Source organism: Dromiciops gliroides, chromosome 3 (assembly GCF_019393635.1).
Source record: "Dromiciops gliroides isolate mDroGli1 chromosome 3, mDroGli1.pri, whole genome shotgun sequence".
Lineage (NCBI taxonomy): Eukaryota > Metazoa > Chordata > Mammalia > Microbiotheria > Microbiotheriidae > Dromiciops > Dromiciops gliroides.
The window spans coordinates 604,397,631-604,414,798 of NC_057863.1; the positions used below are offsets into that span (position 1 = coordinate 604,397,631).

The following is a 17,168-nucleotide window of genomic DNA, read 5'->3' on the forward strand; positions in this document are numbered from 1 at the left end:
TGTGAGAGCACAGCTCAAGCCCCGCCTGATCACCTACCTGCTAGTGCCCTCCTTCCCTTTTTGTATCTTCCCTAGTATTTACCTGCTTTTTATTTCTTTTGTGTGTACTCTCTATGTACATCTTGTCTATGCTTAAAGATGTGCCCATTGTTTCCTCCACCTGAATGTCAGCTCCTGGAGAGTAGAGGTCATTTTGGTTTGGGTTTCAGCTAAGTGGAACAATGGATAAAGTTCTGTACCTGGAGTCGGGAAGACTGGAGTTCAGATCCAGCCTCACACTCTAGCATTGTGGCCTTGGGCAAGTCTCTTAAACTCTGTTTGCCTCGGTTTCCCCAACTGTAAAATGGGGATAAAAATAGCAGCTCCTTGATAGGATTGTTATGAAGGATCAAATGAAATACTTCTAAAGTGCTTAGCACAGTACCTGGCACTTAGGAGGCACCTGATTGGACAGGGGGAGATTAGAGAGGAGAGAAGAGCTATGGTCACTGTGCAGCTCAGGGAACAAACTTGAATGGGGAAAGAGGAGGGAGTGCGTCTAGGGATGGAAGATGAATTCTGTTTTGTACGTACTCAGTACAGCTGATGCAGGGCTAGAGTTCAAGAAAGAGTTATGGGCTGGATGTAGAGATTTGTGAATCCTGTCTCGTTCTCCACCTCATCAGCATTTGACCAACTCTCTGCTTTTTGGCTCTGCTCCCCATGATTGCTTATCAAATGCTATCACAACCAGCCTGGCTGAGAGGACTGGTGTTCCTCTCTGAGTGGGGAATGTTGTGATACTTCTGTTATCTTTTACCCCATACCCTCTCTATTCAGAAACTCAGGAGGCAGGTGGGAAGAGGGATGATGACTAGCCATCACTCCCTGTTTTGGTGTGCCCTGTTTTTCTCTGGCATTAGCTGCATTTACATAAGAGGGAATGAACCACAGGGCACAGGACCAGGGAACTGGAAGACAAATAGGTTCAGAGACTTTAGGGTTCCATAGATCATAGATAGGGTCTTCTTGCCATCAGTGCTGCTGATGGGAAAGGAGATGCTTGGAAGTCCTGGAAAAGGCCAGTATCCACATTATTGTGACAGACTCATGAGTATTTATTGGCATTTTGATTCTTCTCCAAATGCCTTTTAATCTCTAGCTTTCTGTCATCTGCAGTGTGAAGAAATGACCATGGTCTCTTAAGAGAGCCTCACCAGATCATTATTGAGGAGAACTATTTTATAGCAAAGAATCCAAACCAGGGAATTTGGAAGGACTCTTAGGCATCTAAATTGTCATCCCTCATATTACAGATAAAACTGAGGTCTATGCATATGAGGCATCATGCATGATGTCAAGGCATGGTTGACTCAAAAGTTAGACAGTCTAGGTTGAAGCTCTCCGGCTCAGTCACTTCATGAACCAACAAGCACTTGGGCAGACCATTTCTCCTTTTTGAACCTCAGTTTCTTCATGGGTTAAATGAGGGGATTGGACTAGATAGCCCCTGAGGCCTTTCTCAATTCTGGTATTTTGTAATTCTGTCCTTTGATTTTAAGTGGCTTACCAAATGCTACTACTTAGTTAGTGGCAGTGCTGCAGACTAGAACGTTGCTCCCTTGGCATCCAGACCTGTATGTATTCTGTTCCATGAAACTGTCTTCTCTTTCTCTGTTTAATTTACAGTGCTGTCTTTACCTGTCAGATGTATTGCCTTGCCAACTCACATAAAGTAATTATTTTTCTTCTCTCTGAAAGACTCTTGATTTTGTTTGGTTATAGTGTACACAGCACTTTGTTCAGGCTCTACTGTGTGGCAGATGAAATTTCACAGACCCAAAGCCAGAGCTGTGCCTGACAGGATTAAATATTCTACTTTTCTTTAAGACCACCTTGGTTTTCTGTATCCCATGCTGTGTGTCTTTTAGAACTTTTCCCCCTTTTGTATCTTATAATTCTTTTTTTTTTTTTTTTGCGGGGCAATGGGGGTTAAGTGACTTGCCCAGGGTCACACAGCCAGTGAGTGTCAAATGTCTGAGGCCGGATTTGAACTCAGGAACTCCTGAATCCAGGGCCCGTGCTTTATCTACTGTGCCACCTAGCCGCCCCCCGTAACTTATAATTCTTGATGCCTGTCTTAACATTTTTTTTTTAAGCTTCCTCTATAGGTTAAGTCAATTTTGTGCATGTCTTGAGCTAAGCATTAAAGAGCACCTAATTTCAGGGATAAGATATAGTTCTTGCTTCAGATAGGGGCTTGGATCAGAATCCATTGTGTAGCACTTTAAGATTTACAGTGCCCTTTATAGATGGTAACTCATTTGATCCTGAATGGAACTATTCTAAATTTAAGTCTTTGGGTATTCTCTTGGCTCTAGCACTGTTGTACTGGGTGACCTTGTTCAAGTTACTTTCCCATCTCAGAGTCTCAGTTTCTTTACCAGCAAAATTTGAAGGCATTGGAGTGGATAATCTTTTAGATTTCATCCAGATCAGAGAAAATAGAATTAATGTTTATTTCAATACTTCAAGTGTCAGTGACATGATCTGTGCAAGAATGCTCTTTCTCCACTGCAGAGCTTAAGTCACTATGGCTTTTTAAAATGTGTTTTCCTCATGGTCAGCCCTCTGGTGGTGAGCCTGTCCCTCGGTTTATATTTGAAGCCTTTCTAGCTTAGTGGATGGAGAACATTCCAGACCTTATATTCTAGTAGCATAGTCTTTGAGAGCCCAGGGGTTCCTCCAAGCCACAGTGACTTGTGGTCTGTGGGCCTCTAAGGGTCCTGAAGACCTTTCCAGGAGATCTTTAAGGTCAAAACTATTTTCATGATACTATTAAGAACATTAGTTCTACTAACTACTAAGAGCATTTGCTTTTTTCACTCTCTTCTCTTGAGGACTCAGTGAAGTTTTCCAGAGGTTTACATGACCAGTGAATGAAAAATGTAGCCGCACACATGAGGACTAAGTTAATATCTTATTTGAAGAATTATGCTTTTGTTTTACAAATAAATGAATCTACAAACGTGGTTGGACTTGATGCTTTACTGGTAGTTATTTGATATGAGGATCTGAAGAAGCTCTTTTATCTCAACACTTCACCACCAACACAAGTGGTGCTGAACTAATCAGTACTGAGTCACTTTTGAATCTCATCATTCGTCCTGGAGTGGACCTTTGCACTGAAGATGTAGGAGTAATGACTGATAAAGCTGCTGGTCCCTTAGCACAAGTTAAGGCCCTGGCACCAAACTGTACTGGTAGTCATTGTATCTTTCCCTAGTTTCACTTCAGAGAGTCCTTGATGAAGCAGTAAAAGTATTAATTTTATTAAATTCAACCCTTGAGTACACGTCTTTTAATATTCTTTGTGATGACAAGAGCATTGTGCATAGAGCAGTTCTGTTGCATACCCAAGTACAGTCTTGAGGAAAAATACTTGTGCAATTGTTTGAGTTACTTAACTAGACCCCCCCTCCCCCCAAAGGAGAACCATTTGTACTTGAAAGAACAACTCATAAGTAATAATTGTTTAGACTTGGAGTGTCTTCTCAAAAATAAATGAACCTTTCACTTCAAGGAAAACTTTTAGGATTATTTTTGCTAATGATAAAATTCAGTATTTTAAGTGAAAATTAGAATTTTGAAAAACATTTATCTGCCAATGTAAACTTGATAGCTTCCCAATACTTTAAAGATTTTTCTAATGAGATCAGTGGTGGTATTATTAGTGAATATGATTTTTGATATTGTGTATTGTTATAATATGATGCATAAGAAATAAACGAGGGGAAAAAGGGGGGATAACAATGATACTGCCGCTTCTTCTTCTTTTTTGGTGAGGCAGTTGGGGTTAAGTGACTTGCCTAGGGTCACACAGCTAGTAAGTGTTAAGTGTCTGAAGCCGGATTTGAACTCAGGTCCTCCTGACTCCAGGACTGGTACTCTATCCACTGCACCACCCAGCTGCCTCTATATTATGTATTATAGTATAAACTGTTCTCTTGATTCTTCTTACTTTGTTCTGCATCAGTTCACACAAGTAGGTTTCTCTGAAACCATTCTTTTCATCCTTTCTTACAGCACAATATAATTTCATTATATTTATTACCATCATTTACTTTAGCCATACTCCAAATGATGGACACCCCCTTAATGGACAGTTTACCACTACAAAAAGATCTGCTACAAACATTTTTCTATGTATAGAGCCCCTTCCCCTTTCATCTCTTTGAGGTATTGACTCAGTAGTCATATTTCTGAGTCAAAGAGTATAGTAACTTTTGGAGCATAGTTCCAAATTGCTTTCCAAGATGGTTGAACTAATTCACAGCTCCACTAATAATGCATCCTATGTGTCTGTTTCCCCACAGCTCGTCCAGATTTATCATTTTTCTTTTCTGTCAACTTTGCCAAACTGGTGGGTATGCAGAAGAACTTTAGGGTTGTTTTAATTATTAGGGATCTGGGTCACTTTTTCATATGGTTGTGAATAGCATAGATGGCTTAGATTTCTTCCCTTGAGAACTACCTGTTCATATCTTTTGATCATTTATCAATTAGGAAATAGCTCTTATTCTTTTAAAATTGAATCACTTCCTTATATATCTTGGAAACGAGACCTTCTTCAGAGAAATTTACCACAATGGCGCCCCCCCCCCCCAGTTCATTATTTCCCTTCTAATCTTATCAGCTCTCGATTCATAATTTTAAGAAGAAAAGGCAGAGATGGCAATATGGCCTGCTATAAGCTTAAAGCAGAATAGATTTTATTGATGCCTTTTAATATAATAATATGAGCTTAGCATTTGGGCTGGTAGTGTATCCCCCTCCAATCAGAGTCTTCAACCAGGAGACAGGGTGACTTTGGAGGTCCCTTCCATCTCTGAGCTTCTGTAATTTGTTGTGCTTTTGTTCATTTGTTTAAAAAAAAAAAAGGGAAGACATCTCATATACAGTTGCTCCTGTAAAGTACAATAGATTCCTATTGTGGACATGTTTTAAATGTCCTAAAATTTAGCCCATGTTGTTGGTATAGCAAGGAGAAAACAGACTTTGGTAGAATTCGAAACATTCTTCGATTTCATCTAATCTAGGAGAAAGGTTACAGAGAGGCAGGCACACTTTGTCTCAGTATAAGGTAGAATAGACTAGCAATTAGAGCTATTCAGAAAATAGAAAGAATGAATGAGGGGCAGCTGGGTGGCACAGTGGATAAAGCCCTGGCTTCGGGAGGACCTGAGTTCAAATTTGGATTCTGACACTTGACACTTATTAGCTGTGTGATCCTGGGCAGGTCACTTAAACCCAATTGCCTCACCAAAAAAAAATTTTTAAATAGTGAATGTCTCATTCCTGGAGGTGTTCAGAACATGACAATGACCCTTGTGTGGTGTTAGAGAAGAGACTTGTACTTCAGGCAAAGGGTTGTCCCTGATCCTGATGCTCTTTAGTAAATACTTAAATACTCTTGCTAAAGCTTCTAATTTATTGGCGACCACTCATTAGATATTTTAGACAGTATAGCTAGAATTTTAGCCCCTTATAGTTGGAAATGGACTCTGAGGTCCCTTCCACCTGAGACAAAAGTCTGTACTGTGTCGTGAGGTCATCCATTCTGTTTGTAGATAAACTTTATTATTAGGAAGGTTTTCAGAGCCCTTGGATGGCTAAAATGTAAAAGAGAAGAAATTATGAAATATGGTGGCCAGAATATTTCCCAGATGATTTTCTTCACACCGTATGATGCTGGCTAGATGCTTTTCTTGTTAATATTCTTGTTCAGCAACTAGTTAATAAAAAAGATTTATTAAGCGCATGTTATATACAAGGCTTTTTACTAAGCTCTGGAGAGCAAAGACAAAATAATACAATCCTTGCCTCTATTGAGCTTGTGTTCTGCAGTTGTCATGTTAGGGGAATAAACATTAACTTTGGTTTTTAAAAACTTTCAAATACAAGGCATAACTTATTGGTAAACTCTCAATTTTTTTAACTTTAAAACAACTTTGGAAGGGGAAAATGATGATAGTTAAAAGAGAGGCAGTACATTGTAGCCAAAAGAACTCTGACTTGATTGCCTTAAGATCTGGGTTTGAGCCAGCTCAGTCACTGGCTCATTATGACCTCTTGGGTCGAATCCCTGCTTCACTCTGGGCCTCAGCTGCTTTTTCTGTAAAGGATTTGAACTAGTTGATTTCTTCTTCTTGCCCTAAAATTATCTGATTCCACAGGGCTTAAAGTCAGAATTTTTGTCCCGTCTCTTAGAAAATTGTAATTCTGTAGGCCTTCCACTTGAATACCTGTTTCCCTTATAAATAGAAAAGTCTTCTTGGACTATACACTGTTGGAGGAAGCAAAGTGTTCTACTGGAGAAAGCAGCAGAATGAGAGTCAGAAAACCTGACTCTTGTCCTGAGTCTGTGATTGAGCCTGGGCAAATGAATCACTTTTTCCTAGTTTTCTCATCTCTAAAATGAGTAAGGACTCAAAATAAGGTGGGGCTAGATGATGTCTAAAGTCTCTTCCAGCTAATGATTCTATTTAATTGTCATTGTGATATGTACCTTGAAGTTCCCACTGCTATTCTGATGAGTATGTTGTCTGGCGAAAGTTTAGCTTTGAAATCAGAATCTACAAAAAGCAGATTGGTGATGATGATGATATTATAAAAATTTTTTTGGATCCAACCAAAAGTTAGAGTAGCTCATTTCTTTAGCCATGGTACACAAACACTTGGGCTAATTAAATGTATTCTCGAAAGAATCATATAATAAGTAAATCAGTGATTGATTCCCAACAGAAATTTCCCAATGTAGCCCCTAGGTTCTCTGGGCCAGAAAAATCACTGTCTCATTTATCAATTTGTTTTTGCAGGTGAAGAAAGCCAAGATGCAAGATTCGGGAGAGCAGGCTTTGAGGTATGTAAAGTTCAATATTATTATAATCCATTCCAATCTTGTCTTTCTTATTTCTGCTTTTTCCATGTCATCATGGTTTGTGCTGATTCAGATAGAATGATGTCACAAATTTAACACTTTGTCATTTACTTTGATACTGACAAACAACTTGGTTTAAGATGGAATTTTTTTCTGCAGGATAAATGTTCTCTCCCTTATAATAACCTCCATTTACTGATTTCCAACAAGTATAGTACTAGTTGGCTGTTTAATGGGAATAGCGTCTATTCCAGTCACCTTTTTAGGGTTTTTTTTGATGAGTGGCCATGGGATTGGGAAGGGCATTGGCTAAAAGAAAGCAGTTATATTTTAAAGCAGCTGTTTTCACTTTGGGGATGTAGAGCACCTGTCAGGGAGGTGCAGAGAAGGTTCTTTGTATCTCTTTAAGGGAACTGGCAAAAATCGAGTCATAAAATACTTCAAAACTGACTAAACTAGGAAAATTTCACTACAGGTGAAAGTATATAAAAATAGGCCTCTAAATTGGTCATAATACTACTAATGGAAGGATTAAAAGTAATTTTTTTAAAGTCCTGAAATTTTCCTAGTTTAGTCAGTTTTGAAGTATTTTTATCCACTGCGCCACCTAGCTGCCCCCTGCTATTGTCATTTTACAGATGAAAGAAGGCAGCCATGGATGTTAAGTGACTTGCCCAGGGTCACATAGGTAGTGTATGTAGCTGTGAAAGTTCTAACCCAGGTCCTCTGACTCCAGACTCAGCACTCTTTCCAGGACATTTTGGATGCTTTTCTTTCTTTTCACACACCTCCCCCCTCCCCTTTCCCTTTCTATCACTTTTCCTTCCTTCCCTCCTCCATCTATCGTTCTTCTTTCCTTTGATTCCTGACCTCATTCTGGGAAATAGTAGAATGAGGACAGACTCCAGGGACAGATTTCTGAAATAAACTTTCAGCTGTCCCTACTCCTTCACCTTACCCTAGCCCCCAGCTTAGCTCATCACAAAGACTGATCATGGCTCCCCTATTTAACAAATCGTCATTCTCTTCTGGTCTCCAAGGTCCTTTGTCAACACCTACTCTTTCCCACTGATCGCAGGATCACTGTATTTGAAAGTCAAATGGGATCTTCAAGAAGGGAAACAAACAAACAAAAATAATTAAAGGGAGGTGGAGAGAGTGTTATATGAACATCTCTTAAAAGACTATAGGGGTGGGGCAGATAGGTGGCGCAGTGGATAAAGCACTGACCCTGGATTCAGGAGAAAAATCCAGCCTCAGACACTTGACACTTACTAGCTCTGTGACCCTGGGCAAGTCCCTTAATCCTCATTGCCCTGCAAATAAAAACAAAACAAAACAAAAACTAAGACTACGAAGATTGAATTTGGGATGCATATGAGCAAGTCCTTTGTACAAAATTAGCAGAGGGATATGAATCTGTGAAATTAAGACATGATCAGATCATGAAATGTTATGGGACAAGGTCAACAAGCTCTGCATATCTTAAAAGTTTCTTTTAATATCTAAATACCTGGTCTGGTAACAAGCTGGTTGATAAACACTTTTTCATTTGGTTTGATAGCATATTTCACCTCCATCTTTGTAACCTAAGAACACTTAAAATATTTCTGCAGGTCTGTTTTCATATAACTTGAAAGGCCTTGAAACTTATAGGTTGCCACAATTATAACTTTATTTTCTCTTCAGTTAATAAACAGCTGTGTCATATAATGAAATATTTCCCCAATACAGATTATATGGAGCAGCAGTTTAGCAACCAGCCTTTATTGGCACTAAGCAAACAGAATATAATCATTCTATAAGAGATAGGGGAAGGGGTGTAGTTTTTAAGTTACTGCTTGTACTGTGCACATTTTCTGGCTTTGAATTTGATTCAGAAAAATTGTGGTCAGAAATATTTCTTGGTGTACTCTAGATCGATAATGTTTTGGTGACTATAAAAATGATAATTGGATTGTCATATGTGAAGCTATTATTAAATACAGGGGCTACTTTTAGGCACAGAACATTCATCACAATTTACGCTGGACAATGAACGTGATTATAATGACAGAAAAGGGTATTTGCTGTCAAAGATTTTATAGACAGCATGGAATTAGTTAAGCCTGGAGAAGGATCATTTGATTTATAGATTTGGCCTTACCATGCTAAGAATGACCAGTTTGACCCCATAGGGAACCTGCAAATGCTTGTATGTGAGGCTTGTAAGCTTACTTAGAAATAAAGGCGTTTCACCAACACCTTTGACCTCTCAGAGGAAAAGACTTTCTCAAGAGCAATGGGTTTTGTTTATCTTCGTATTATACAAGTGACAGGAGCTCTGCTCTGTCCAGCATAGTATTGTGATGGTTAGGAACAAGAAACTACAACAGAACATCTGATCTCACTATCGGTATTCTCAAATTTTTCCAAGATGCTTCTTTGCTTGAATACTGGGGGCATGGATGGGCGAGGGGTACAGTCCTCTGCCCTGTGTTGATAACAAGCTGTTCTTTGAATTTCTTTTCTTTTTTCTTTTTTTTTTTTTTTTGTTCTTTGAATTTCTGAGGTTCCAGGACAGAAAATACCCTATTTTGAGTAAGTAGAAGTTCAGTATGCATTTTTTTTTCCTTACTGTGACTTAACAAAGGCCATATTCCACAGCACAGTGCCTTCCTGGCACTTAGTAGGTGCTTAATAAATGTTTATTGACTGACATCATTGCCTTGTTTTATTTATTATTATCTCTTGAAAGCTATATTAAAATTATTTTTCTTTTAATATAGGCTAGGTTTTTTAAATTAAGGCTTTATTTTGGGGGTGGATGCTAAGTTTAGTTCAAATCCATGCCGGTGCCATCTCTAGGTAGATAGAGACAATTACTCTTGATCAATTGATATAGAGAATCTTTTTTGAATAGTCATATTTGTAGATGCCTTTTTTTGTTGTTGTTGGGGTTTTTGTTTTTGTTTTTGTTTTTTGGTGGGGCAGTGGGGGTTAAGTGACTTGCCCAGGGTCCATTGCTCCTCAAAAAAAATAAGAAGAAGAAAAGGAGTCATAGTAGGATTCATTAAGTAGTAGGTAGCTTCCTTAGAGCGCTTGAGTATGGTTCTAAGTATCTCCCCCCCCCCCCCAGGTTTTCAGAAGTGCTGCCTACCAGTTTTACATCTCATTGAAGAATGGGGTTTACAGGAGTGCTTCAATGCTAACACTGATCTTGTGTGAAATAAGAAGTCAAGGAGGACCTCATTGAGCTGTCTAAATATTGTTTAGCATAATAACAGCAAACATTTACATAGTGCTTGCTAGCTTACAAAGTATAAGTTTTCTCATTTGAAGAGGTAAGGTTAAGAAAATACATTTTGTTAATGTGAGAAGGTATAGAAGTTGTCAAAGATGAGAATGAAATACCCAGAATTACAGTTTAGCTTAGGAAAACACATATATTTGGGAGAAGTTGTTTGAGGCAATCTGTGCTTCCATTATTTTCCTAATATACTTTCAGTACAAGACTATTGGAAAACAAAAGAATTTCTTTTCACTTGTCATTATTGTCCCTGGGCTTTGGACTTTGGCTTTGGTTGTACAGTAAAGATGTTTGAGACTCTGGTGGGTGCAACTAATGTTTCTTTCTAGTAAATATCTCTAACCTTAACCTTATTTTTTCCCCCTGTTCTTTTTTGACTAACAGTACATAGGTTGGAGGCTTCTAGTCCTGGAAGGCCTTTCTCCCCACCCCCATCCCCCCAACACACACATACACACACACATGCTCTCGCGTGCTCTTGTTCGTTCTCTCTCTCTCTCTCTCTCTCTCTCTCTCTCTCTCTCTCTCTCTCTCTCTTCCTCCCTCCCTTCCTCCCTCTAGTTTTTTTAGAGAAACAGTATGGTCTCTCATAAAGACTGTGAAGAAGCAAGAAGAGAGAGGGAGAAAAAGAGGGGAAGGGGTACGAATCAGCAGAAGTTGAGGGAGTATAGAAAAATATAAGGGAAAATAGAGAAGACAGTTGTAGGGAGGAACAGAGGGGAAACTTGTAGGGGAAATATACTTTATGCCTGTAAGGGTTGATCTCAGTCTTCCCAAGGTCACAGTCTGGGCCATACCTACCACCCCCATTCCAATTGTGCTTCTATATATGAGTCACCTTTCCTAGCTTGTTCTGTGATTTACTTGACTTGGGTTTAGGTGGATAGTTATTTAGGGTGAAGGAAGAGAGAGAAGAGAGAGTTCTGTCAGCTTTCTATTTGATGGAAATAATAAAGTAGGTTTCTTTCATAGTGCTGGTGTGTCAGGAGACAGGAATAATATCTCACTCATAGGCTAACACTGTTGTATCAGGGGTTTTTTGCTATCTTGTTATGCTTTGGTAACATAATCTGGTGGCTTGTATATTTGAATGTGTACAAATTAGTCCTCCTGACCCCAGCAGAACCCTAGTTTAAAGACCTACTGGGTCTTTAAACTTTTCCATTTCCACCTCTGTGGTGCTGTATGACTCTCTTAAGTGGAAAAGAAGCATTTAGGAGTTAATAATTGGATCATATAGTAATTATGCAGGTTTTAGTAATAATATCCTATGCCTACTGCCAAGCAGATACTTTCTGGAGTATCTGTATGCTATAAGGCCTTGAGGCAGCATCTTGGGGGCCCAGAAACCCCATAATAGAATTCTTGGAGATGCACCTTTGGGAACCCTGATGGTAACTTTTCCCTGGGAACCACAAAGAGATCCTATAGGCCTGAGGGTCTCAAATTCCCAGCACCCCCCATTGCCCTGCAGGGAGCTAGAGAGGCTTGGGTTTCTCTTCCAGACTCACCAGGAATATTTATTCATTCCACCCACAAATATGGAGAGTTCCTCCTATGTGTAGGTAAATCCCAGATGTTCTGGGGGAGATGTGTGGGTAAATAAAACTGGGTCTGTATCCTCAAGGAGCTTACCACTCAGTAGGTGAGTCATGAAATGTGTCCACAGAAACAGAAAGTGGATTTGAACACATGAGACTCCAAGAGAGGAAGGCAGACTGTTAGGGTCCCAGGTGGTGGGGTGAGACCCCTTCCACCCTAGAAGCCAGCATTTAAGCTTTGTTGGTCATTTCAGTTATGATATTGGTGGCTAATGTATTAATTTTGATTCCCTCCCAGTCAAGTGAGCAACCCTGAAGGCAGTGATCAGAAACCTGAAACGTCAAGCCTTGCTTCAAACCTTACCATGTCAGATGAAAGTAAGTACCCAAGAAACAGATCCCCTCAATAATTCATCTCCACTGTGTGCAAAGAAGACCAATGCCACTTTTCCTGGCCTACTGGATGGAGAACAAAATCACCCAGATGCTCATGCAGTGAATACCATTTAGGGATTTCTTTCAAGATCTACGTAGTGTCCTAGGGATAGTTCCAGGGCAGTGTCCTAGGGATAGCAGGGCCATGCTTAGCTACGGAAGAGCTTGTGAGTCCTCGTAGAACTTCAAAGCTTAACCTGGCAGCCTAAGACCAAGAGAAAAATTTGAGAGGTTGGGCAAATTAGTAATAAACTGTGACACTAATATGTGAAGTAGATCTTCTGAGAAGTGAAAGTCTGCTTTTATTTTCTAAGGTAGTCCCCAGACTTTCAGGTTCCCAAATTCTTCTCACTGATACCCCTCTGTCTTCCTTCCTTGCTAGATCACAGAAATAGCTAAGGGTACTTACTCCTCTAGGAAGTCCAAACACATTACAAAGATGGCAGTCAAAAAATGAAATGAAATGAAGAAGCAGTTATTAAGGGCACAGCACCATGCTTAGCACTTAGGATAAAACTGTGACAATTAAAAATATGAGACGTAGTTTCTGGGTAATTTAATCATTTTATTAATAGGCCAAGAGGTTATTAATAAAAGGATGGTCATTGGTTGTCTCTCTCTCAAACCAAAGACCCCTAATGGTCACAGTTTATATACCCTTATAACTGTAGGAGGTATATCACATAACAATCAAATCGAATTGGTTGACATGAGTGGGGGTATGTTATATTAAAATGAAGTTTTGGGGGATTGAGTTAGGTCACTCAAATCTTGGTAAAAAAAAGAAGACATCAGAGAAAGAATCCAGACCCACCTAAACTGATGGGGGGCACAGTGGTTTCCAACTAGGTATGATTTGGTACAGGCTAAATCTCAGCAGTAAAGTCCTTCATCCATTTAGATAAACTATATCTGTCTCCACCTAAGGGCTCCTCTACCCAGATGAATCCTACTTTCAAGGAAAACTGGAAGTTGGAGGAGGTTGGGGGGAAGTACTAAGAAAGAAAGGGAGAATCACTGGGTGCCCCTCAGGATAAAAGTTATAATTATTTCTCACACAAACAAATGAATCCACATCTTTCAAGGGGTCCACGTTCTAATTAGGGACAACCACACACGAAAGGAGGATTCAGCTTCATGCAAGATGGAAAGGAGAAAATTATTATAAAAGAAACAAGCTGGTCCCTTTGATACTAAATATTCCAGCGTGGTGGCAAACATGCCTATAATCCCTGCCACTGGGAAGGCTCGGCCTGGTGGATCTCTTGTGCTTGGGAGTTCTGAGCTACAGACAGGCTAAAGCCAATTAGAGATCTTCAATAAGTCTGCTACCAGTAGCATAAACTCCTGGTGGGCTGAGTGCTCACCAGACTGCCTAAGGATCAGTGAAGCTACCCAAGTTGGAGAAGGAGTGAGTCAGAACTTCCTTGCTGCTTATTTGTGGGATAGGGGCTGTGAATGGATTGTGCACCTCCAGCCTGGGTGAGAGAGAGAGAGAGAGAGAGAGAGAGAGAGAGAGAGAGAGAGAGAGAGAGAGAGAGAAAGACCTAGTCTGGAAGGAAAAGGAGAGGGAGAGGGAGATGCCAAACCGCTTCTTCTCTTCCACCAGATGGCCTTTAAAATTTTTCTTCAAGATTACTTTTCACCACTTTACACTAGAACAGGGATTCTTAACCTTTTTTGTTGGGTAGACTCCTCTGAATGTTTTCAGTTATATAAAATAAAATACTTAGGATTATAAAGGAAAACCATTATGTTGAAATGTAGTTATCAAAAGTTCATAGACTCCGCTTAACTCCTGCCCTAGAACATCCCATCTAACCACAGAGTCCTTTTCCATGTCTCTAATAGGCACTACCTTAGATCCATCCGCCTGTTCTCTGCCCCCAGCCCATGGAAAATCTGTCTCCTACAATGGCTTTTATGCTCTGAATATATTTCTCCCTCCCTTTAATTCTCCAAATGGCCACACTCGTCCAATCCATAACCAACCGTTAGAGGATCCCTTGTGCAGAACAGGTCCCTCTTTGACATAATATTTACCATATTTTCCTATTTTCTCCTCTTTTGACATTCCTAATCTATTTTACCAGTTAATTCCTTTCGGATCATTAAGTCTTCCTGGCTCTAAAGAAATTAGGGCTAAATCTCACTTGTTCTTGAGAGCAGTGGGAAAGATCTGATTAAACTCCTGGCCCACAACTCCCAGAATTTTTACTTTGTCTTCTCTTAAATAATATCTTTGAGGGCTGAAGTAACTCAGGAAAAAAAGATTTTAAAAAAGCTTTCAGGTGATAAATTATGATAAATGTCAGGTCTTCTGTTGAATGTGCCCCTCTGCCTATGTGATTTGGTATTAGAACTGCTTCAATAATAGCATTAATAGTAGGCATTCATATAATCCTTTAAGATTTTCAAAGTGCTATTATGTGTCTTATTTAATTTGATCCTCACAACAGCCCCGGGAGGTAGGTGTTCATTTTACATTTCACATTTGAGAAAAATAGAAGGTAAATGATTTGCCCAGGATCACACAGCTAGTATCTGAGTTGCATTTGAACTCGAGTCTTCCTGACTTCAGATCCAACGTTCTTACCCACTCTGCCGCCTCACTGCCTCATTTCTTCATTTCAGTCCAGATAACTTCTAGTTACTTAAGTTGTTATTTAGCTTACTTTTGAACATGGCATTTAAATTTTCAAGAGTGGTTTTTTTCCTTGCCTTCATAATAGACCAGAACCAAGTACTATGTGACACATGAGGTAACTTAGAGAAATCATCAGAATTAGGTGAAGCCTGTACATCATTGTCAGTTTTTCCCATTAAGTAAATTTTACTCCTTAAACTTAAAAGAATTTGGGGTGTTTCAGGGATTCACTCAAACATTGATTTGCATTGGCCCACACCTGCCCTGACTTTAATCTGAAGGAAGGGTCCTCTTGACTTCTTTAAAATCATCCATCAAGAGGCACTGGTTTGGTCTGTTTTCCTGTTGTTTAGCCTAGACGGCAGTCTTATTCATTTTAGACAAAGTAAAAGCTTGTCACATCTAGCATTTGTCCACATGTAGCTTGGACTTAACCCTAGAAGGCCCAATAGGATTTTGCTTCCTGCCATGAAGGCGTGGGCATTTCACCTTGTTTGCCTCTTAATTGAGACTTTGCTCCCTGGGAGCAGGGCAGCGGGTGTTGCTAAGAGAAGGCCTGTCACCGGAGGGAGATCTGGGAGCGCTCGGAAAACCTCTGGAGTCTGGACTTCTGTTTGTCCCTCTACACAATCGCTTACTCCCACTGTCTCTTTGGCTATTTTTCAGGGGATGGCTATCAGACGACCCTATATGACACCTTTAAATAAGAGACTATAGCTTAGAATGTGGACCAGGAGGCCAAAAGCCTAGGTTCTAGTCTCAGCTCCCCTGCTGATTTTCTGTGTGCCCTCATGTAAGTTCCCTTCTGGGTCTCAGTTCCTCCACTATAAAGTGAATGGATTAACCTGATGATCTTGAGAGACCTTTTCAGCTTTAAAATTCTGTGCCTGTTAGTTATAGGGAAGTCCTCGGCTTAGCTCTCTGCTGATTCTAAAGCAGTTTGGGAGTTGTAGTTTCCCCAGTCCGTCTCCTGCCATGTCGTTTGGATGTCCATTTAGGTCAGAAAAGTTGCCACTCTTAAAAGTCAGCAGAGGCAGGTGCGGTTTTAGAGCCTTTCTCTTTGCCTCTTGGCAAGACCGTGGCTCCTGCTCCCTCTCCCAGAGCAGATTGGAGAGGGCCAGTGAATGTGACCGTGACACTCTTAGGAAGTTCATATCTGAGCATTAGAAGGGCGCTGAAACCTGTCTTGGTTTGGAATATTCCTGCCCTTGTTGCCTTTTCTCCTATACTTGTTTCTACAGGAACAGAGCCCAGAGGAGCTCATCCTCTAGCCCTCTCATTTTGCCAACAAGGAAACTGATCTCTAGAGGGAAGAGAGATGCCTGTGGCCCCACTTGGTCACATCTGGGAATAGAATTCGGGTCTCTTGACTTCCAGGCCAGTCATTTTTCCACCTCAACACACCAGCCCTCCTGCATTAAAAGGATGTACTGTGGGAGATGGAAAAAGTCCATTTGACTTTATTCAAAAATTTGTTTCTATTTCTACTTATTTTATCTGATGCTCTTTTTTATTTCAGTTATGACATGTACTGATTACATCCCTCGATCATCCAATGATTATACCTCACAGATGTATTCTGCAAAGTAAGTTCATTCACTATTTTCAAAATTCACATACTGTTTCTCTAGATTTTTCACCAACTTTGCTTTGAATACTGAATTATTTTTTCTTATCTCTGTATATGTTTATGAGGCCCCGGGCATAGAGATGCACAGTGCATAAGCCAGACATTCTCATCATGAATCTATTAATCTGGGAATCATATAGGGAAGCATTCTGTTAGTAAGTGCTGAAAGTATGAGTAATGGCAGGGAGTCACTGCCTTTGACCACTTTCCCTGGAGGCCCGGGCCCTCTCTAGGGGCTAATGAGGAGCTTTAGCTCAGACCCCACACTGGCATTTCCCAGCTTGTCCTGTGTCCAGAGAGATGGGGCTTCTCTGAAGGTGAAATGAAGAGTGCCCCAGCCTTCTTCCTAGAGCTGTTGTAGGGAATGATATCACTAAATATGAAAGCATATTGAGCTCTCATGGAAAAAATGAAGACTATGAACAGAAGTATCATGATCAGTAGTGTGTGAGATGGACCAAACAGTAGCTGACACCAGAGAGAAGTACTCCAGTTGAAATACTTGGTTGTTACTGGTTTTCAAATTACGTGTGCTGTAGCTACTGTGCAAGTTAGGTTGTGGACTCTAGAGACCTTGTTTCTTTTTGTAATAAACATTTTTATTTCTTTAAAATTTTGAGTTCCAAATTCTGTCCCTCTTTCCCTCCTTCCCCTCTCCCCTCTCTGAGGTGGTAAGCAATCAGATCTAGGTTATACATGTGCAGTTA

At 40.1% G+C, this 17,168-nt stretch overlaps 1 protein-coding gene across 2 annotated transcripts in view; it reads left to right on the forward strand.

Moving 5' to 3' along the window:
- Nucleotides 1-17,168, forward strand: part of EYA3 (EYA transcriptional coactivator and phosphatase 3) — a 111,829-nt gene that overhangs the window by 51,678 nt on the left and 42,983 nt on the right. For both annotated transcript variants that reach the window (XM_043994930.1, XM_043994931.1), the window contains exons 3-5: nucleotides 6,858-6,901; nucleotides 12,048-12,127; nucleotides 16,351-16,417. In XM_043994930.1, coding sequence (XP_043850865.1) covers nucleotides 6,858-6,901; nucleotides 12,048-12,127; nucleotides 16,351-16,417 — 191 coding nt within the window. The remainder of the gene's footprint in view (nucleotides 1-6,857; nucleotides 6,902-12,047; nucleotides 12,128-16,350; nucleotides 16,418-17,168) is intronic.